Here is a 23736-nt window from a genome sequence, read left to right on the forward strand (position 1 = left end):
CAACCCTGTAACCAACCCACCAACCCTATAACCAAACAACCCACCAGCCCTGCAAACAACCCACCAACCAACCCACCAACCCTGTAACCAACCCACCAACCCTGTAACTAACCCACCAACCCTGTAACCAACCAACCCACCAACCCGTTAATCAACCCTGTAATCACCCTGTAACCAACCCACCAACCCTGTAACCAACCCACTAACCCTGTAACCAACCCACCAACCCTATAACCAAACAACCCACCAGCCCTGCAAACAACCCACCAACCAACCCACCAACCCTGTAACCAACCCACCAACCCTGTAACCAACCCACCAACCCTGTAACCAACCCACCAACCCTGTAACTAACCCACCAACCAACCAACCCTGCAACCCACCAACCCTGCAATCCACCAACCAACCAACCCTGCAACCCACCAACCCACCAACCAACCAACCCTGCAACCCACCAATCAACCAACCCTGCAACCCACCAACCAACCAACCCTGCAACCCACCAATCAACCAACCCTGCAACCCACCAACCCACCAACCCTGCAACCCACCAACCAACCAACCCTGCAACCCACCAACCAACCAACCCTGCAACCCACCAACCAACCTTGCAACCCACCAACCACTCACTCACTGAAGGGTTTCCCCAACCAACCAACCCTGCAACCCACAACCAAGCTGTGTGTTCCAACGATCCAAAGATGACAAAATCTGTCAGGGGGACCATGTGACCACCACCTGTGCTCCACGTGTCATCATCTATCTTTTCTGTGGACTAAAGATAGATCCTAATAAACAAACTTGAAAATGAACATTTACTAGCAGAAATGTGTGTGCTTGCTTCTACTGTCTTCTTCAGTCAGTATTTCTATAGTAGCGTATGGGGAATAACAGCAGTGTGTTTTCAGCAAGCACATTAAAAAACAGTAATAACCAGCAATAACCAGTAATAGACTCACATTGATGAGTTCTAACTCCCAGATCTTCTTGACCAGTTCCATGGAGGTGTATCCGTTGATGAGGAAGGACTTAGTGTAGTCTCCCAGCTCCAGAGACTCCAGCCACTCAGCCACTGACGTGGGGTTGTTACCGTCATAGCCAATAGGACGCACCTGGAGGGGGAAGGAGGAGGGGACAGACTGTCACTAGATGATATGAAGAGCAATGATACCGGACACTAAAACTAGGGTGGGGGGCAGAGAGGGAGGCAGGGAGGGAGGAAAGGAGGGAGGTGGGCAGAGAGGGAAGCAGGGAGGGAGGAAAGGAAGGAGGCAGGGAGGCAGAAAAAGAGGGAGGGGGGCAAAGAGGGAGGCAGGGAGGGAAGAAAGGAGGGAGGGGGCAAAGAGGGAGGTAGGGAGGGAGGAAAGGAGGGAGGGGAGCAGAGAGGGAGACAGGGAGGGAGGGGGCAGAGGGAGACAGGTAGGGAGGAAAGGAGGGAGGGGAGCAGAGAGGAAGACAGGGAGTGAGGAAAGGAGGAGGGGAAGCATAGCTTGTGCTGCATGTAAAATGATGACTTAAATACAGAAATTGGATATAAGATTCTGAATTCCATATCAACCCTTAGCACCCAAGGACATGATAAGCATTACAGAGAAAATACCACCTAGCCATTCAGAGGGAGAGGCAGGGCTAGTTCCATACTGCTTACAGAATAGCTATCTAAATCCCTCAGATCAACAAGGGGTGTAGAGGCTAAAGGTTTATTTAGGATTAGGCAAATGCATCTTATTCTTCCCTATATTTACTTGGTATGGTTGGTATGGTTTGTTGTCTTTTGCAATACAGTCAACACGACTTCAGAGGAGAAGAGCATTCTGCTTTTTCTCATAGAAGAGGATATATCTGAAGTAATAAGGATTCGGTATCCTACTTTTAAGAAGAGTTGGGACTTTGGAGTGAGCACATTGTGTGACATTTACCTAAAATGTGCATCCTTCTTTCCACAAGGTGAGGGAGAAGAGAGAGAGGATTTCTCTGTCGTTTGAAAACTTTGCAGGGATCAGAGAAGGGAAGTGCTGACTGAGATGAAATTTAAGAAGATTGGTTACCCTTAGTTCCTCCCTCCCTCTCTCATTTAATTGACATCTCTCACTTAGTTGGCTATATTGGTTGTGTGTGTGACTGCACAGGGAAAGACTCAACCATTTTGAATGTTATATCATTTTTAGAGCGATGTTCTATTGGCGAATAACTCAGATACACATGAAAACATGAAATGACCACAGGATTAGACAGAACGTCGCTCAGAGATGCACAAATACAATATTTAATTTATACTGGTGAAGAGCTCATCTTCTGATGTTATCCCCTCCACAGAATCCTAATGATGCTAGATTCATTTTTACTGCAGTCCACACAAATGCACGCACGCACACAGTACTGACCCTGGGTAGTAGGCGTATGGCCTGTAGCAGCCTCTGTCTGTGGGCTGAGTTGAGGATCCCGATCTCCAGCAGGTCCTGGTCCTCCACCACGTTACTGCCCTGCATGGGGAACATACACATGACATCATCAGCCCATTGATCAGTGACATCATCATGCAGAGACCTCTGTTCACTACTCCACCCATCCCAATGCCTTGTTGTGAGGGGTATCTTGCATAAATGGCTACCAATAATCTAACTAGTTTCTTAGTTATTTACACTGTCGTTTTTTGTGTAAGGCACCCCCTACCCCGCACGCAACCTATATTTATTTTCCCTTTTCTACTTTAACTATTTGCACATTATTACAACACTGTAGATTAATATGAATTACATTTTTTTTTATATGTTTCCCATGCCAATAAAGCCCTTTAAATTGAAATGTAATTGACAGAGTGAGAGACCGAGTGAGAGACCGAGTGAGAGACCGAGTGAGAGACCAAATGAGAGACCGAGTGAGAGACCGAGTGAGAGACCGAGTGAGAGACCGAGTGAGAGACCGAGAGAGACAGAGACAGAGACAGACAGACAGACATCATCTGATTGAGATTGCATCATCTGTGGATCTGTTGGGGCTACAGACATGAGTGCTATGGGTCAGTAGTCATTTAGGCAGGTTACCTTAGTGTTCTTGGGTACAGGCACTATGGTGGTCTGCTTGAAACATGTTGGTATTACAGACTCAGACAGGGAGAGGTTGAAAGTGTCAGTGACGAGACTTGCCAGTTGGTCAGTGCATGCTCGGAGTACACGTCCTGGTAATCCGTCAGGCCCTGCGGCCTTGTGAATGTTGACCTGTTTAAAGTTCTTCCTCACATTGGCTGTGGAGAGCATGATCACACAGTCGTCTGGAATAGCTGATGCTCTCATGCATGTTTCAGTGTTACTTCTATGCTCGCTTCGAAGCAAGTAATTTAGCTCGTCTGGTAGGCTCGTGTCACTGGGCAGCTCCCGGCGGTGCTTCCCTTGGTAATCTTTGATAGTTTACAAGCCTTGCCACATCCAACGAGTGTCAGAACCGGTGTCGTACGATTCGATCTTAGTCCTGTATTGACACTTTGCCTGTTTGATAGTTCATCGGTGGACATAGCAAAATTTCTTATAAGCTTCCGGGTTAGAGTCCCGCTCCTTGAAAGCGGCAGCTCTACTCTTCAGCTCAGTGCAGATGTTGCCTGTAATCTATGGCTTCTGGTTGGGGTATTTACGTACAGTCACTGTTGGGACAACGTCTTCGATGCACTTATTGATGAAGCCAGTGACTGATGTGGGGTACTCCTCAATGCCAATGGAAGAATCCCGGAACAAATTCCAGTCTGTGCTAGAAAAACAGTCCAGTAGTTTAGCATCTGCTTCATCTGACCACTTTTTATAGGCTTAGTCACTGGTGATTCCTGCTTTAATCAGGAGGATAGAATTATGGTCAGATTTGCCAAATGGAGGGCGAGGGAGAGCTTTGTACGCATCTCTGTCTGTGGAGTAAAGATGGTCTACAGTTTTTTTTCCCTTTGGTCGCACATAACATGTTGGTAGAAATTAGGTTAAAATGGATTTAATTTTCCCTGCATTAAAGTCCCCACTAGGAGTGCCGCCTCTTGATGAGCGTTTTCCTGTTTGCTTATGGCCGTATACAGCTCATTGAGTGCGGTCTTAGTGCCAGCATCAGTTTGTGGTGGTAAATAGACAGCTACAAAGAATATAGATGAAAACTCTCTTGGTAGATAGTGTGGTCTACAGCTTATCATGAGATACTCAGGCGAGATACTCAGGCGAGCAAAACGCACCAGCTGTTGTTTACAAATATACATAGACCCCTCGTCTTACCAGAAGCTGCTGTTGTATCCTGCCGCCAGCTGTATGTTATTCATGTCGTCGTTCAGCCATGACTCGGTGAAACATAAGATATTACAGTTTTGAATGCCCTGTTGGTAGCATATACGTGCTTGAAGTTCGTCCACTTAATTATCCAGCGATTGTACGTTGGCCAATAGTACCGATGGCAAATGCAGATTAGCCACTCGTCGCCGGATCCTCACAAGGCACCCCAATCTCCTCCCACGATACCTACGTCTCTTTCTCTGGCCAATGACGGGGATGAGGGCCTATTCGGGTGTCTGGAGTAAATACCTCGCGTTTGACTCATTTAAGAAAATGTATTCGCCCAGTTCAAGGTGAGTAATCGCTGTTCTGATGTCCAGAAGCTCTTTCCGGTCATAAGAGACTGTAGCATCAACATTATGTATAAAATAACTTATAAACATTGCAAAAAAACAAACAAAACAACACGGATGGTTAAGAGCCCATAAAACAGCAGACATCCCCTCCGGCGCTCTCTTCAAAAAGGGATGCAGCTTAAGCCCCACCTCTTCAACAGATATATCAACAAATTGGCAAGGGCACTAGAACAGTCTGCAGCACCTGGCCTCACCCTACTAGAATCTGAAGTCAAATGTCTACTGATGATCTGATGCTTCTGTCCTCAAACAAGGAGGGCCTACAGCAGCACCTAGATCTTCTGCACAGATTCTGGCAGACCTGGGCCTTGACAGTAAATCTCAGTAAGACAAAAATAACGGTGTTTCAAAATAGGTCCAGATACCAGGACTACGAATACAAATTCCATCTAGACACCGTTGCCCTAGAGCACACAAAAAACTATACATACCTCAGCCTAAACATCAGTACCACAGGTAACTTCCACAAAGCTGTGACCTATTTGAGACAAGACAAGAAGGGCCTTCTATGCCACCAAAAGAAACGTAACATTCAACATAAACTCGAATGCTATTTGGCCCTAAACAGAGAGTACACAGTGGCAGAATACCTGACCACTGTGACGGACCTCAAAATTAAGGAAATCTTTGACGATGTACAGACTCAGTGAGGATAGCCTTGCTATTGAGAAAGGCCGCCATAGGCAGACATGGCTCTCAAGAGAAGATAGGCTATGTGCACACTGCCCACAAAATGAGGTGGAAACTGAGCTATACTTCCTAATCTGTTGCCAAATGTATGACCATATTAAAGACACATATTTCCCTCAGATTACAGACACACAAAGAATTCGAAAACAATTCCAATTTTGATAAACTCCCATATTTATTGGGTGAAATACCAGTGTGCAATCACAGCAGCAACGTGTGAACTGTTGCCATAAGAAAAGGGAAACCAGTGAAGAACAAGCACCATTGTAAATACAACGCATATTTATGTTGATTTATTTTCCGTTTTGTACTTTAATTATTTGCACATCATTACAACACTGACAAATGTCTTTATTTTTTGGGAACTTTTGTAAGTGTAATGTTTACTGTCTATTTTGTATTGTTTATTTCACTTTTGTTTACAATCTATTTCACTTGCTTTGGCAATGTAAACAAATGTTTCCCTGCCAATAAAGGCCCTTACATTGAAATTGACAGAAAGAGCATGAGAGAGAGACAGAGCGAGAGAGAGACAGAGCGAGAGAGAGACAGACAGAGCGACAGAGCGACAGACAGACAGACATACAGACAGACAGACAGACAAAAGAGTGAATAAAGGACAGAGGAGAGAGGGAGAAAGAGAGAGTTTGAGAGAGAGAAGGCACCAGAGAGGTGAGGGGCTGGGGGTTGTCTCTCTCTCTCTCTGTGGAGCCCCAGCCTCAGGCTGTACTAAAGCCCAGACACAGATCACACCTGGTAGGGGGACTGAACTTGTCACTCCTCCACATCTCATTCATCCCCTCTCTTAATCTCCCTCTCTCTTGGCCTGGCTAGACAATAACATAGATAGCTATCGATCTGGAGCACTGAATACAGGGATGAAGGAGGAATGGAACGGCAGATTTCACAGCAATCTTTTTCATGTCATCCTCAACGTGAACCTCTAACCTGCTGCTCTATACAGACCAAGAGCCATGGGCTTATGTTGTATTTATGTACTGTATGGGGCGGTACATTAGAGTAACGTGATGCTATTGTATTATATTAGAGGAACGTAAGTTGCAATATCTTAGGGCATAAATACAGTTGTATTGAATTTACTAGCTACTAAAGTGTTGCACTACATGGGAATAGAGGGCCATTTCAGACACACACAGTCTCCTCCAGTGCCCTTGTTCGATAGACCACTCAGGCTGATTAAGAGAGCCCAGAACACCCAGCATCTGTTACGGTCACCGCCCTACACCGTCAGACCAGAGTAATGGCACCCAGAGCCGGGGCAGAGACGGATGGCTGGGGCTTCAAAGACATGACTAATTGCTCGCCGCTGGTCTCTGACAGGGGGAGATAGAGAGGCTGAGGGTGTTTGTCTTGTTCCGTCTGCCCTTCTTTTCTATTCATATAATCTCTCTCTCGCTCTTTCCCTCCCTCCCTCCCTCTCTATCTCTCTCTCTCTCTCACACACACACACACACACTATGGCTGTAGACAGGCAGCCAAATTCTGATATTTTAGTCACTAATTGGTCTTTTGACCAATCAAAGTCCATTTCAGAGCTCATCCGATTGTTCAAAAGACCAATTAGTGTAAGAAAGTCTGAATTGGGCTGCCTGTGTACACACACCCTATGTAATCACTTCATCTCTGCTCTGGGGTTACCTGACATATTCAACTTTGACCCCTGAGCTAATGATGACATTAGCAGGGTAGGTAGAGGTTTCCCGTAACAACCCCTAACCAGGGATGATATTATTTTCACTTCATGACAGTAAAGGTTAGGATCGGGATAGGTTCAACTTCTACCATGACCTACACCATCATTGGCTTCATCTCAATGGTTATAAATGGCTTTCTTTTCTCATATCCTTCCCTTCACGACCATTGATTGCAAAGGGCTAGACAAATTACAGCAATATGTTGAAAACCTATCTGGTCCTAACTAGGAAATGAGACAAGGAAAGGAGAAGAGGAAAGGAAGCGGTTATAGGCTAAGGGTATAGTAATGCCATGTATAGAATAAACATCACTTCTGGAAGAGGAAGTCTTTAAAGATGTTTGTTCTATATACATTTTCTATAACATTCCATTTCTATAACCTCGCTAAACTGCACAATGCAATGCTGTGATACCTGTTTAACACCACACACTGCTGCTCATTGTCCCAGATTATTTTGATGTACTTGTTCCACATACCATGAAATATTGCAATATCTCTGTGTGTTAATTGAATATAAAAAATTATGACACACTTTACCTAAGTGCTTTTCATTAACAGCAAAAATCTTGTCCACTTCACTGTGTCAATTCAATTGAGCTGTTGATAGGTCTATTATCAAGACCATAGTAGTGCTTTCACACAATGCTTCGGGTCAAGCTTCCCTTAAAAAGCAGAAATTAAAATGCATGCAGCCCATTACATGCCACATGTGATAGAGGGAAGACATTTATATTCTGTAATGGTACTGAAATCCATTATCAAGACCAACAGGAGCTCAATGACTAGCTAGTACAAATCACTCAGTCAGTCTCCATCGGTCTCTCGTTCTCCGTTTGACTCACTTTAGCACGCTCGCTCTCCCGCTCTCCATGGGAAACATATGTTAACATTGCCAAAGCAAGTTAAATAGATAATAAACAAAAGATAAATAAATAATAAAAATGGACAGTAAACATTACACTCACAAAAGTTTCAGAGGAATAGAGACATTTCAAATGTCACATTATGTCTATGTACAGTGTTGTAACGATGTGCAAATAGTTAAAGTACAAAAGGGAAAATAAATAAACAAATATTGGTTATATTTACAATGGTGTTTGTTCTTCACTGGTTGCCCTTTTCTTGTGGCAACAGGTCATAAATCTTGCTGCTGTGATGTCACACTGCTATTTCACCAAATATATATGGGAGTTTATCAAAATGTTATTTGTTTTCAAATTCCTTGTGGGTCTGTGTAATTTGAGGGAAATAGAGTGCATTCAGAAAGTATTCAGACCCCTTCAATTAATCCACATTTTGTTACGTTACAGCCGTGTTGTAAAATGGATTGAATAGTTTTTTCCCCCATCATCAATCTACACACAATCATCCATAATGACAAAGTGAAACAGGTTTAGATATTTTTGGAAATTTATGAAAAAGTAAAAATGGAAATATCACATTTACATAAGGATTCAGACCCTTTACTCAGTACTTTCTTGAAGCACGATTACAGCCTTGAGTCTTCTTGGGTATGACACTAGAAGCTTGGCACACCTGTATTTGGGGATTTTCTCCCATTCTTCTCTGCAGATCCTCTCAAGCTCTATCAGGTTGGATGGGGAGTGTCGCTGCACAGCTATTTTCAAGTCTCTCCAGAGATGTTTGATAGGGTTCAAGTCCAGGCTCTGGCTGGGCCACTCAAGGACATTCTGAGACTTGTCCTCAAAGCCACTCCTGTGTCTCTCAGTCCCTGCTGCTGAAAAACATCCCCATAGCATGATGCTGCCACCACCATGCTTCACCGTAAGGATGGTGCCAGGTTTCCTCCAAACATGACGCTTGGCATTCTGGCCAAAGAGTTCAATCATGGTTTCATCAGACCAGAGAATCTTGTTTCTCATGGTCTGAGAGTCCTTGAAGTGCCTTTGGTAAACTCCAAGCGGGCTGTCACGTGCCTTTTACTGAGGAGTGGCTTCCATCTGGTCACTCTACCATTAAGGCCTGATTGGTGGAGTCCTGCAGAGATGGTTGTCCTTCTGGAAGGTTGGGCATCTCCACAGAGGAACTCTGGACCTCTGTCAGAGTGACCATTGGGTTCTTGGTCACCTTCCTGACCAAGGTCCTTCTCTACCGATTGCTCAGTTTGGCCGGGCAGCCAGCTCTAGGAAGAGTCTTGGTGGTTCCAAACTTCTTCCATTTAAGAATAATGGAGGCCACTGTGTTCTTGAGGAACTTCAATGCTGCAGAAATGTTTTGGTACCCTTCCCCAGACCTGTGCCTTGACACAATCCTGTCTCGGAGCTCAATGGACAATTCCTTCGACCTCATGGCTTGGTTTTTGCTCTGACATGCACTGTCAACTTTGGGACCTTATATAGACAGGTGTGTGCCTTTCCAAATCATGTCCAATCAATTGAATTTACCACAGGTGGACTCCAATCAAGTTGTAGAAACATCACAAGAATGATCAATGGAAACAGGATGTACCTAAGCTCAATTTCGGGTCTCATAGGAAAGGGTCTGAATACTGAATACTGAATATGTAAATAAGGTAAACTCAGCAAAAAAAGAAACGTCCTCTCACTGTCAACTGCGTTTATTTTCAGCAAACTTCAAATGTGTAAATATTTGTATGAACATAACAAGATTCAACAACTGAGACATAAACTGAACAAGTTCCACAGACGTGACTAACAAAAATTGAATAATGTGTCCCTGAACAAAGGGGGGGGGTCAAAATCAAAAATAACAGTCAGTATCGGATGTGGCCACCAGCTGCATTAATTACTGCAGTGCATGTCCTACTCATGGACTGCACCAGATTTGACAGTTCTTGCTGTGAGATATTACCCCACTCTTCCACCAAGGCACCTGCAAGTTCCCAGACATTTCTGGGGGGAATGGCCCTAGTCCTCACCCTCTGATCCAACAGGTTCCAGACCTGCTCAATGGGATTGAGATCCGGGCACTTCGCTGGCCATGGCAGAAAGCTGACATTCCTGTCTTGCAGGAAATCACGCACAGAACAAACAGTATGGCTGGTGGCATTGTCATGCTGGAGGGTCATGTCAGGATGAGCCTGCAGGAAGGGTACCACATGAGGGAGGAGGATGTCTTCCCTGTAACGCACAGCGTTGAGATTCCCTGCAATGACAACAAGCTCAGTCCGATGATGCTGTGACACACCACCCCAGACCATGACGGACCCTCCCCCTTCAAATCAATCCCGCTCCAGAGTACAGGCCTCAGTGTAACGCTCATTCCTATGACGATAAACGCAAACCCGACCATCAACCCTGGTGAGACAAAACCGTGACTCGTCAGTGAAGAGCACTTTTGCCAGTCCTGTCTGGTCCAATAACGGTGGGTTTGTGCCCATAGGCGACGTTGTTGCCGGTTGTCTGCCTTACAACAGGCCTACAAGCTCTCAGTCTAGCCTCTCTCAGCCTATTGCGGAAAGTCTGAGCACTGATGGATGGATTGTGCGTTCCTGGTGTAACTCGGGCAGTTGCTGTTGCCATCCTGTACCTGTCCCGCAGGTGTGATGTTCGGATGTACCGATCCTGTGCAGATGTGGTTACACGTGGTCTGCCACTGCGAGGACGATCAGCTGTCCGTCCTGTCTCCCTGTAGCACTGTCTTAGGCGTCTCACAGTACAGACATTGCAATGTATTGCCCTGGCCACATCTGCAGTCCTCATGCCTCCTTTCTACATGCCTATAAAGGAGGCCTAAGGCACGCTCATGCAGATGAGCAGGGACCGTGGGCATCTTTCTTTTGGTGTTTTTCAGAGTCAGTTGAAAGGCCTCGTTAGTGTCCTAAGTTTTCATAACTGTGACCTTAATTGCCTACCATCTGTAAGCTGTTAGTGTCTTAACAACCGTTCCACAGGTGCATGTTCATTAATTGTTTATATTTCATTGAACAAGCATGGGAAACAGTGTTTAAACCCTTTACAATGAAGATCTGTAAAGTTATTTGGATTTTTACGAATTATCTTAGAAAGACAGGGTCCTGAAAAGGGGAGTTTGTTTTTGTTTTAAATGTTTAATACATTTGCAAAATAATTCTAAAAACCTGTTTTCACTATCATTATGGGGTATTGTGTGTAGATTGATGAGGATTTTTTATTTATTGAATCCATTTTAGAATAAGGCTGTAACAAAACAAATGTGGAAAAAGTCTAGGGCTCTGAATACTTTACGAATGCACTGTATGTGTCTCTAATATGGTCATACATTTGGCAGGTTAGGAAGTGCAGCTTAGTTTCCACATCGTTTGTCTTCTCTTGAGAGCCAGGCCTGCCTATGGTGGCCTTTCTCAATAGCAAGGCTATGCTCACGGAGTCTCTACATAGTCAAAGCTTTCCTTCATTTTGTTTCAGTCAGTTGTCAGGTATTCTGCCACTGTTACGCTCTGTTTAGGGCCAAATAGTATTCTAATTTACTCTGTTTTTGTAATTCTCGTTTTGTTTTCTCATTGGTTTGGTTGGGTCTAATTGTGTTGCTGTCCTGGGGCTCTCTAGGTTAATCTCTCTATAGGTGATGGCTTTGAAATGGAAAGTTTGGGAATCGCTTCCTTTTAGGTGGTTGTAGAATTGAATGGCTCTTTACTGGATTTTGATCATTAGCTTGCATCGGCCTAATTCTGCTCTGCATGCATTATTGGTGTTTTACGTTGTATAAGGAGGATATTTTTGCAGAGTTCTGCATGCACTCTCTATCCTCTGATAAACAGAGTTGGGGGTTAGAGATAGCATGGGGCAAAAGGCTTAATACAGAGGACTCCACAAGGAGAATGGGCTAATTTATTTACTACATACTAACTATTGCATACGCACCCACACCCACACCCACACCCACACACGTACCCACCTACACATTCACACCCACACACACCTCCATTATCTAGTGGTGGGTCTGTACCGGGAGTGAGATCTGTCTCCATTTAAGCCCCTTCATAATGACCCCTTAATGTAAATACAGAAGTCATCTTCACCCATCTCCATGACGACAGGCACCTCGCCCTATCCGTACATCAATCAGACCAACAGCTATCCTTTACTGGCTAGTTAAGGTGACAGACCACGCCCCCTCATAGGCCCTCTATTGTGGACAGAGAAAACCTGAGTTCTCAAGGTAACAACAATCCCCAAAGCTTGAGTAAAGCAGGGAGTGTGTGTGTGTGTGTGTGTGTCTATTGTTATGCGCATGAGTGTAACGTATGTGTGTGTGTGTGTACATGTCTCTGTTTGCCTGTTGATCCCAGTAGGCTTTACTGCAGTGGTAGTGAGCAGAGTTAGGGTCAAATTCATTATTCTAGTCAATTCCAGCACATGAAGTTGACATGCAACTGTAATGGAAAAAGCAGCCTCTCCATAGCATAGCTGTTGTTCCCATTTCAGTTTGCTGTTGTTCCCATTTCAGTTTGCTGTTGTTCCCATTTCAGTTTGCTGTTGTTCCCATTTCAGTTTGCTGTTGTTCCCATTTCAGTTTGCTGTTGTTCCAATTTCAGTTTCCTGTTGTTCCCATTTCATTTTGCTGTTGTTCCCATTTCAGTTTGCTGTCAATTTCATCTCCTGAATAGAGTGGTGCTAAAAAATGTTGTTATTTTTAAATGGCCACCATCAATTTCCAGCGTTTTCTTTCTCAGGCTAATGGAAACCAAATCAATGATTTATCTCCCCGTCGTCCAACATCTCATGAATATGAAACGATGTGTCCCACATCGAGGTTTCCTAGTTGAAGGAAGAAGCTCAAACCGTTTCCCTCGCCACTCGGCGGGCTGAAACCTCAAAGAGAAACAGAACATGAAAATACTTCCGAGCGAGTTAGTGTGGCGGAATGTTCCAGCGTCAGAGAAATAGAAACTAACAATAGTGAAGTTTGAAGTAACCCCCGGTACTTGAAAGAGACCGGGCAGAAGCTTCGGCACGGCTTTATTCAATATTAATTATATCTAAAGGCATTTCAGAGCAGGAGAAGAGATCACAGATTTATAAAATAAAGAAAAAAGGGCCAGGCAAGGCGAGGATGAGAGAATTCCCCAGACTGGACTAGTATAATACTAATGGGAAGGGAATGACAAGGATAGGGTGGTATGTGTGGGTGATGGTATGGTGGGTCATTCTTAAAATACGGTGGCATTTGGGCAAGGAGTTTTGGAAAACAGGAACTTATTTTTCTCTATTTTTTTATTTGTATGTGTTTGGGTACATCTTCCCATTCGAAATCAACTAACACGGTAGCTTAATGACTTTAAACAATTTATACTATTATGATAACATTGTGCCACCAGTAGGAATAGTAACAACAATGACGGTAACACCAATGAGACATTTGAGATAAAGGAGGATTTTCTGAAATGGAGGCTTCACATGCTCAAATCTATGGTCATCAAGCCTTTACGATCCATTTACTGGAGTGATATGATTAAATATTTTGCTCACATTGTTATTTCCCTTCATTTGAATTGACATCAAGTGACACTTTGTATTTATACACACTGCAGTGGAAAGCGGCCTTTTACGGGCTCCCGACTATTTTATGTTGATCTAAACTTCTTCTGTACATAATGTCTCCCCCTTCATTTCCTATGACCGAAAATGGCTTCTGGGCATCAGAACGGCGATCACTAACCTCGATTTGGATGAAGATTTCTACAAGTCGGCAGCTCTAAACATTCTGCTTACTCCGGACTAGGCCCTAATCCCTAGGACCCCGCTAAAAAGACGCAGGCCAGGCTGCCTCCTGATAAGATTACGTCGACGAACATGCATCATCTAGCCAGGACGGCTTAGGTAAGGCTAGGGGGAGGGGTGAGTCTCTCAACAGGAGCTGGTGCACAATCTCTAAATGTTAAGGAAGTCTCAAGTTTTTGCTTGCCTGAGTGAGAATACCTCAAACTGTAGACCATACTATGTTCTCATCTCTATTTTTCGTAGTTGTCTATTTACCACTACAAACTGATGCTGGCACAAAGACTGCACTCAACGAGCTGTATAGGGCCATAAGCAAACAAGAAAATGCTTTCCAGGGGTGTCACAACTTGTGGCCGGTTATTTGAACGCAGGGACACTGAAAGGAAACAGCAGAGGGAGCACCCCCCTATCCACATCGATGGGACAGTAGTGGAGAGGGTAGTAAGATTTAAGTTACTCAGCGTACACATCACAGACAAACTGAATTGGTCCACCCACACAGACAGCGTCGTGAAGAAGGCGCAGCAGCGCCTCTTCAACCTCAGGAGGCTGAAGAAATTTGGCTCGTCACCAAAAGCACTCACAAACTTCGACAGATGCACAATCGAGAGCATCCTGTCGGGCTGTATCACTGCCTGGTACGGCAACTGCTCCGCCCACAACCGTAAGGCTCTCCAGAGGGTAGAGAGGTCTGCACAACGCATCACCGGGGGCATACTACCTGCCCTCCAGGACACCTACACCACCCGATGTCACAGGAAGGCCATAAAGATCACCAAGGTCAACAACCACCTGAGCCATTACCTGTTCACCCCGCTATCATCCAGAAGGCGAGGTCAGTACAGGTGCATCAAAGCAGGGACAGAGAGACTGAAAAACAGCTTCTATCTCAAGGCCATCAGACTGTTAAACAGCCACCACTAACATCGAGTGGCTGCTGCCAACACACTGACTCAACTTCAGCCACTTTAATAATGGGAATTGATGGAAATTGATGTAAAATATATCACTAGCCACTTTAAACAATGCTACTTAATATAATGTTTACATACCCTACATTACTCATCTAATATGTATATACTGTACTCGATACCTTCTACTGCATCTTGCCTATGCCGTTTTGTACCATCACTCATTCATATATCTTTATGTACATATTCTTTATCCCTTTACACTTGTGTGTATAAGGTAGTAGTTTTGGAATTGTTAGGTTAGATTACTCGTTGGTTATTACTGCATTGTCGGAACTAGAAGCACAAGCATTTCGCTACGCTCGCATTAACATCTGCTAACCATGTGTATGTGACAAATACATTTGATTTGAAATCATTTTTACCAGCATGTCACCTGTACTCCACACACAGAAAGGCATACAAGGCTCTCACTTGCCCGCCCTTTGGCAAATCTGACCATAACTCTGTCCTCCCAATTCCTGCTTACAAGCAAAAACTGAGTGACACGCTTAATACAGAAGTGGTCCGATGAAGCAGATTCTAAGCTACAGGACTGTTTCGCTAGCAGAGACTGGAATATGTTCAGGGATTTATCCGATAACTTTGAGGAGTTTACCACATCAGTCACCAGCCTCATTAACAAGTGCCTCGACTACGTCGGCTCCACAGTGACCATACGTACATATCCCAACCAGAAGACATGGATTATGGGCAACATCCGCACTGAGCTAAAGACTAGAGCTGCTGCTTTCAAGGAGCGGGACACTGATCCAGACGCTTATAATTAATCTTGCTACTGCCGCCGATGAGCCATCAAACAGGCAAAGCATCAATACAGGACTAAGATCGAAACCTACTACGCCGGCTCTGATGCTCATTGGATGTGACAGGGCTTGCAAACTATCACGGATTACAAAGGGAAACCAAGCCACGAGCTGCCCGGTGACGCAAGCCTACTAGACGAGCTAAATGCCTTCAATGCTAAGCGTTGGGGCAAGAAACAATGAACCATACATGAGAGCACCAGCTGTTCCAGAGGACAGTGTGATCTCGCTCTCCATGTGAGTTCGACCTTTAAACAGGTTAACATTCACAAGGCTGAGTGGCCAGATGGCCTACATACTCAGCTGGCAAGTGTCTTCACTGACATTTTTCAACCTTTCCCTGACCATGTCTGTAATACCTACGTTTCAAGCAGACCACCATAGTACCTGTGCCCAAGAACGCCATGGAAACCTGTTTAAATGACTATTGCCCCTTAGCAATCACATCTGTAGGCATGTCATGTTTTGAAAGGCTGGTCATGGCTCACATCAACAACATCATGACAGACACCAGATGACAAAATCTTATTGCACGCCCCACTGCCCTCGCCCACCTGGATAAGAGGAACACCAGTGTGAGAATGTTGTTAACTTCTTGAGTGTAGGGGGCAGTATTTTCATTTTTGGCTAAAACACGTACCCATTTGAAAATGCCTATTTCTCAGGCCCAGAATCTAAAATATGTATATAATTGTCAGATTAGGATAGAAAACACTCTAAAGTTTCCAAAACTGTCAAAATATTGTCTGTGAGTATAACAGAACTGATATTGCAGGCGAAAACCTGAGGAAAATCCATCAAGGAAGTGCTGTTTTTCTGATCGAGTACATCACGCAAAGCTCCTGCAACATCTGTCTGACATTGAACTGTGTCCAACGTGCCTGGCTCAGCAGCTACACCATCCAACCTGACCGAGCTTGAGAAAATCTTCAGAGAAGAATGGGAGAATCTCCCCAAATACATGTGTGCCAAGCTTGTAGCGTCATACCCAAGATGACTCAAGGCTGTAATCGACTTCAAAGGTGTTTCAACAAAGAACTGAGTAAAGAATCTGAATACTAATGTAAATGTGATAGTTCAGTTTTTTATCTGTAATACATTTGCAAAAATGTATAAAAAAACTGTTTTTGCTTTGTCATTATGGGGTATTGTGTATAGATTGATGAGAGAAAAACAAATTAAATCAATTTTAGAATAAGGCTGTAACATAACAAAATGTGGAAAAGTATTCAGACACATTTAGGCAGTTTCTCTCTCTCTGCATAAAATAAATTGACCATATGTTACAACAGCCAAACCAATACTGCTGTATATACCACACTGTAAAAAAGCCATTTAACCAATTGCTTAATCAGCATTATTATGTGAGTTGAGTGGACTTCAAAATAGCATTGAAGTGGATTCAACCCATAAATATCAAGGCAACCAGCTGCAATACGATTTCTAGTTTGCTCAACACTAGATTTTAGATTGCTCAAGATTTTTTGACTAAAATTACAAACACATGTTTGCTTAAAACCACGCCCATCATTATCATATTTCCCAGCATGCTCCACTACAGGTTGATTATCGGAAGTGTTTGTTAAAATACCTGTGTTTTTGCATGTACATTGATCGGTTGATTAATCTTATTTTACAAAAAAATAAATAACAACTGTTTCTAAACTAATCCAATCTGTTAGTAGTTGGATTTATTGCAACAGTTACTGAGATGGCTGTTCCAGTGTAGATGATTTAGGTAGTCTCATCAGTGATGCCAATTTAGAAATTGTGTTACTAGCAACTTTTTTTTCAAACAGCACCTAGCAACAAATTTCGCTACTTTTTTTAGCAACTTCTGAAAAGTGACTCAAACGCTAAAATGCATTTTCCCTCTAAATGACGCACAACCGATTTTCTCGGTCACACACTCAGTCACAACACACGTGCCTGGCTGCAAAAGTGCATTGTGAGTGACGTCAGCAGCAGGCGCTCAGCTCATGCACAGGCAGCAGCAGGCCAGCAGCAATTTCAGCTAATTGCAAATCATTGTTGGCTGACTAGGGAAGTGAAGATAGTTGGTCACAAATGATTTGATCTTGAACAGAACTTACAACATCAATCAACATGTCTCAATCAAAATTGTACAGCCAGAAGTACAGAAAAGAGTGTGAGTCTGTACCTGAATGTAAAGGCTGGCTGAAGCCAGTAATTGGGGATGATTGTCAGTCATACTGTGCGTACTGCAGATCAGATATGCTTGCAACAATGTATGACATCAAAAAACATTGTGCTACAGCAAAGCATATAAATAGATCAAAACCGTACAACCCCACAACGCAGTCTACATTACCACAGTTGGTTAAGAAAGTGGAGAACTGCAAAAGAGCAGAAGCTACTATGGCAACGGCCACTGCGGAGCATTGTTCCCTGCTAGCATGCGACCATTTAGGTAAGGCTTGTAAAAGCTGCCTTTTCAGAATCCGTGGCAGCAACAAACTTCCAAATGGACCGCACAGAAATGATTAGGGGAGTACTGGCTCCTTATTTTCTCAAAAGGGTAACATCAGATGTGGGGGATGAGAAGTTCAGTCTCCTTTTGGATGAGTCCACTGATGTCTGTGTCTCGAAATACCTCGGTGTGGTGATTCAGTATTTCAGTGCTAAAAAAAAGAACCGTTGTGTCCACATTTCTCGGGCTGGTTGAATTTGAGGGGGGCGATGCCAGATCAATAGTAAAGGCGGTAGTTGAGTTTCTTGAGAAGTGTAATCTTAAAAAAGAGAATCTGCAGGGTATCGGCACTGATAATGTGTCCGTGATGACTGGGGTGCTCAACGGGGTGCACAAGAGTTTAAAGGAAGAATGTGCATTGTCAACCCTATGGCAAAAATGGATGTCCTGAAGGATGCCATTGATGGACATCTCAGTCCATTACCATACCTTGGGTACCTTTTAGAGAGCACGGTGTACCAACTCAGTCTTGTACCAGAGGACGAAAAGGTCATTCGGAAACAGTGCATCAACTACATTGTTGCTTTAATCAAGGAGCTGCAAGCAAGGCTCCCAGACAACCTAGACGCCTTGCGACACATGGCCTTGTTCAGTGTTAAGGAAACGCTAAAGCACAATAAAGGCACCACTGAAATGACTAAAGTAGCTGAGCTACTGGGATACCAGCCCCAAACAATTGATAACATTGTTTCCCAATGGAGAAACATCCATCTGTTTAGGTGGGACTCAACTGAAAATACAGTCGAGTTTTGGAGTGAAGTCAAAAACGACACGGACTCTTCCGGGTCAAATCCATTTTAAAGAACTGTGCAAAGCTGCACTCGCTGCCCTCTCCTTGCCACACTCAAATGCGGAGGTTGAACGGCTGTTCAGCCAAATGAGTGTGGTCAAGTCAAAGTTAAGAAATAGAATGTCACTGCACACTCTCAACTCCGTACTCCTGGTGCGGTACGGACTGAAGCTGGCTGGTGATACCTGTTATACCTGCATAAACTACCAGGTGAAGTTCTGCAGCAGTTTGGCACCACAGCAGCGTACAGCTTTAAGGCCACTCCATCCTCTACTGCTGGTTCCAGCTCCGTGACAATGCAGTTTGACAGTGAAGATGAAGAGGATTTCCTTGCCAATCTATGATTCATCATATTTACATTACGTATGCAAGGAGTGGACTTTCTGGAACTGGCGGAGACACACAGCTGATGGTGGCAGTGTGTACTGCAGTGTGTTCGAGAACAGTGGCAATATCTGGAGGAAACCATTGGGCAGCTAGCCAGCCAAGCAGCACAACAACCTGGAGAGAGCTGCCTAGCACATACATCCTTATTTGGGTTAAGTTGCTTGTTCAATAAGATAGCATATATACTTTGTTATTAGCTTGTACCTATAATTGTTGATCATTTAGGTAGCATGTTAACTAACTACCAATACACTGCTTAAAACTATAATTGTTCAGAATGTGTAGGTTTACTAGTTAAAAAGAAAATAAATAAAATGTAACTGTTCAATAATGTGTAATTGTCCAATAATTCAATGTGTTGTGTTTAAAAAATAAAAATATGTGATCATATAAAATGGGTTGTGTTTATATTACTTTTACAAATAAAAAAAATATGATAATAAACAAAACAAATCTAAACTAACAAACGTCAAATCATATTTTTCGCCGGGATGGCCAGTCAATTTGACTAACGTTTTTGTGTATTCTACGTAATGACGCAGTTTTGCGTTATTACGTAACGACGTCATCACAGAATGACATCACAACGTCATTTAGCAACTTTTAGCAACAAATCGACCTGCCTCTAGCAACTTCCCCTGAAAATTAGTTGGCAACACTGTGTCTCATTAATTCATCTTCTCAGGGTCATTCTCAGGGCTCCACACTAACATTTTCCCTTGGTGGTATTGGTACCACTAACATTTTCCCTTGGTAGTACTGGTACCACTAACATTTTCCCTTGGTGGTACTGGTACCACTAACATTTTCCCCTGGTGGTACTGGTACCACTAACATTTTCCCCTGGTGGTACTGGTACCACTAACATTTTCCCTTGGTGGTATTGGTACCACTAACATTTTCCCTTGGTGGTACTGGTACCACTAACATTTTCCCTTGGTGGTACTGGTACCACTAACATTTTCCCCTGGTGGTACTGGTACCACTAACATTTTCCCCTGGTGGTACTGGTACCACTAACATTTTCCCTTGGTGGTACTGGTACCACTAACATTTTCCCTTGGTGGTACTGGTACCACTAACATTTTCCCTTGGTGGTACTGGTACCACTAACATTTTTCCTTGGTGGTACTGGTACCACTAACATTTTCCCCTGGTGGTACTGGTACCACTAACATTTTCCCCTGGTGGTACTGGTACCACTAACATTTTCCCCTGGTGGTACTGGTACCACTAACATTTTCCCCTGGTGGTACTGGTACCACTAACATTTTCCCCTGGTGGTACTGGTACCACTAACATTTTCCCCTGGTGGTACTGGTACCACTAACATTTTCCCCTGGTGGTACTGGTACCACTAACTTTTTCATTTGGAAGCATATCTCAACCGAAAAAATAGTAGCGTCACACAATATAAACAATTATTAACCACTTACAAAGTCATTCACAATGCTTTCTTAAGAGGTGTAATAGACGGCAGAGATGGTATTCAATAAATAAGTGGTTTCATCGACCGTATCCATGCAGGAACGCATGAGTCAAGATAGTTTGATGTGCAACCTTATTCAGTGATTTTCATGAATTTTGGGTAGACAATTTGGCTATTGTTCAATTTTACTGTTAAAATAGGGCTCCAGATTTGTATTTTGTTCAATAGAGATACATTTTTTGTTAATATTTATTTTTGTATTTTTCTTACTTTTTAACTCTGCGTTGTTGTCAACAGGCTTGTATGTAAGCATTTCACTGTAAAGTCTAGACCTGTTGTATTCAGCGCATGTGACCAATAAGATTTTATTTGACTAAATATTTATGTTTGCTAATATCATAGGCTAATTTATTTGGGGCTAATTCACCACCTGAGTAAGAGGAAACAAAGAAAAAACCATAGCTAGATCTCTAACTCTAAACATAATATCCACTGTTTGTACTGTAGCCATGTACTAATCTAACAGTAAATGCAATGTCCTAAAAATACATTGTAGTTGTAGCCTACTACCCACTGTGTATTTCCCACTATCTGTATCTCAATGCCATATCAATGGTATTGGTTGTAAAACAGTTCTATAGAGCAAAATATTTTTTACTCCCGGTGCGTGGGGGGGAGGGAGTTAGTGTCTCATCACAGCAGCAGGCCTCAGCGAAACAGGCACAGGGGCAGGGCAAAAACTGTCATTACAGGAATCATCAGGATAATGAACATTACTGTTTGACCAAATCATGATTTTAGCCTCCTAAAAAAATAGGATATTTGGAGTAAGATGACCATGTAGAATGAGCAGCAAGCACCAATACGACTAATACATATTTTTTTACTCGCACAGCCAACGTGACTAAACTGTTGCAGTCTGGGGCCCTGATTCTGAACGTAGGTTGTGGGTGATTAAAAGTTCCATTTGTTGGATATTCCAATAGGAACTACTGTACACATAATTTTGCAAGCCAGCAATATGTGACTTGCAGGCTTGTTGTGGCCTGTAAACCAGGAGTTTCAGACCATGGAGTTAGGTTGTAACTAGGCCCTCAAAGAAAGGTCTTATGATATACTGTATGTAATGTATTGTCATAGAGAGATTAACACAGGGAAATATGCAAATAAGGTAGAATACATTCTCAAATTTAATTGAATGTCCACAACGAATGGATGAGTGAACATACATTTCAACTTGAGAATATGCCCAAATGTTGAGCAAACTAAAAATCCAATTGCAGCTCAACATGTTATACATCTATTGTTAGACTGCACTCAGACTGCTAGCCAATACAACTGGATTATTAAGAGAATGTACTTTAGCCTTAGTGTGCTATGAAACTCATTCTGCATGGAGATACAGTCATGGTGGCTGCTAGCTGGAATGTCGATTGGACATCCGCTCTTGTATAATACATAAATAAAGATTAGACAGGGGCTGTAACAGACATGTACACAGACACACACACGCAGGGTTGCACAGTCTTTTTTGTATCATCATTCAAATGTTTGGTTATGTGATAAAGCTGTAAAAGAGGGAATAGGAATGCATCTCCCTCTCTCAATATTTTATTTATTTCTTTACCTTGGTCTCACTCTCTCTAGATCTGTATACTCTCTCCCTCTGTTGGTGCACACTGTTTTATAATCTTCAGAAACAGAGCGCACACACACACACGCACGCAAGCAAGTGTTCGCGAAGCATGCGACAAATAAAATGTGATTTGACACACGCACACACACACACACACACACACACGTCTTGAACCAATACCACAAGCTCCCTGTCACGTATGATGAGTTTTAAATCATGCACATGTTAAAGTACGGGCCAAGCTAAAACATGTGTGACCTGTCACAGAGAGATCAATGCACAAACACACAGTGAAATGTCACTGAGGAAGGTCATGCATACTAAATGATACACATGTAGTCTCTCTCTCCACGCTACCAGAGATGAAAGAGCAGAAAAAAGGAGTGATGGGAGGATGAAAGAGAGGAAGACACTGATAGTTCACAGAGTTGTGTGTGTGTTGGATTACGTTTATTGCGTGTGTGTTTTGTAAGTAATCTGTGTGTTGTGCCACTGTCTTGTGGGACTCGGGGTGTATTGAATGAAATAAGTACAGGGATGGAGAAACAGGAAGGATAGGAGAGGAAGAGAAAGAGAGCAGTAAACAGAGAGAGAGAGACAGAGAGAGAGAGAGAGAGAGAGAGAGAGAGAGACAGAGGAGAGAGAAAGAGACAGAAATAAAGAGTGAAAGGGAGCAGAGAGAGAGTGAGTTTGGAAAGGAGAGGAGAAAACAAGAGCAGATGAGAGAATAGACAAGGATAATGTGAAGAAGGAAAGAGAGAGGGTAGAAGAAGAGGAGAGATAAAGAGACAGGGTAGAAGAGAAGGAGAGAAGGAGAGAAAGAGAGATTGAGAAAGATAAATTATAGAAGACACAAAACCCACCAGAAAACCAAGAAAATGACACAAACCCAACAAAAACACAAGTAACAAAATCTAGACAACTTCCTTTCTCCCCCACTTCCCCTCTCTCCTTCCCCTCTCCACTCACCATAAACTGCACGTTGTCGAAGCCGTTAGCCAGTAGGTGGTTCTCGTATTGGACCAGTCCAATGCTGTCCAGCCATTGGCCCACAGACTGCATGGGGCACCGGGGACCTATGAGGGGGTGAAGGGGCAGACGCTTCAGGAGGGAGTAGCCATCCACCCGGTAACACCGGCAATCGGGCTGGGAGAGCTGGCACTGCCACATCATGTTGCGGGCAATGTGGCTGTCGAACGAGCCCGCCATGGTAGAGGAAGAGTGTGGAGGAAAGGGGAAAGAGAAGGGGAGGATGGTAGGATGGATGGGGGGGTTGGAGGATGGGGGTTGGGGTTAGGCTTGGCTGAGGGTTATGAGCATGGCTTAGGGATGAGGATGGAGGGGCGAAGCATGCTAGGGTGCTGGGGCACAAGGGGGGGAGGGGGATAAGTGTGGTTGGAGGTAGATCCAGGAATTGGGAAAAGAGGGGGAGGGCTAGGGTTAGATCCAGAGAAGAGGTGTCGTCCTGGGGGTAAGATCCAT

The 23736-nt window shown here is 43.6% G+C and overlaps 1 protein-coding gene across 12 annotated transcripts in view; it reads right to left on the reverse strand.

Moving 5' to 3' along the window:
- The window catches only part of LOC110501015 (ankyrin repeat and sterile alpha motif domain-containing protein 1B), a 316301-nt gene that overhangs the window by 75351 nt on the left and 217214 nt on the right, over nt 1-23736 (reverse strand). For all 12 annotated transcript variants that reach the window (XR_016490136.1, XR_016490137.1, XR_016490134.1 and 9 more), the window contains 3 exons: nt 23224-23330; nt 2385-2483; nt 960-1112 (listed from right to left, as the gene is read on the reverse strand). Coding sequence is in view for 8 of the 12 variants with exons in the window: in XM_090213690.1 (XP_090069816.1) it covers nt 960-1112; nt 2385-2483; nt 23224-23330 (359 nt within the window). In the remaining 4 variants the exon portion in view is untranslated. The remainder of the gene's footprint in view (nt 1-959; nt 1113-2384; nt 2484-23223; nt 23331-23736) is intronic.

Source organism: Oncorhynchus mykiss, chromosome 21 (genome assembly GCF_057628025.1).
Source record: "Oncorhynchus mykiss isolate SJ-2025 chromosome 21, ASM5762802v1, whole genome shotgun sequence".
Lineage (NCBI taxonomy): Eukaryota > Metazoa > Chordata > Actinopteri > Salmoniformes > Salmonidae > Oncorhynchus > Oncorhynchus mykiss.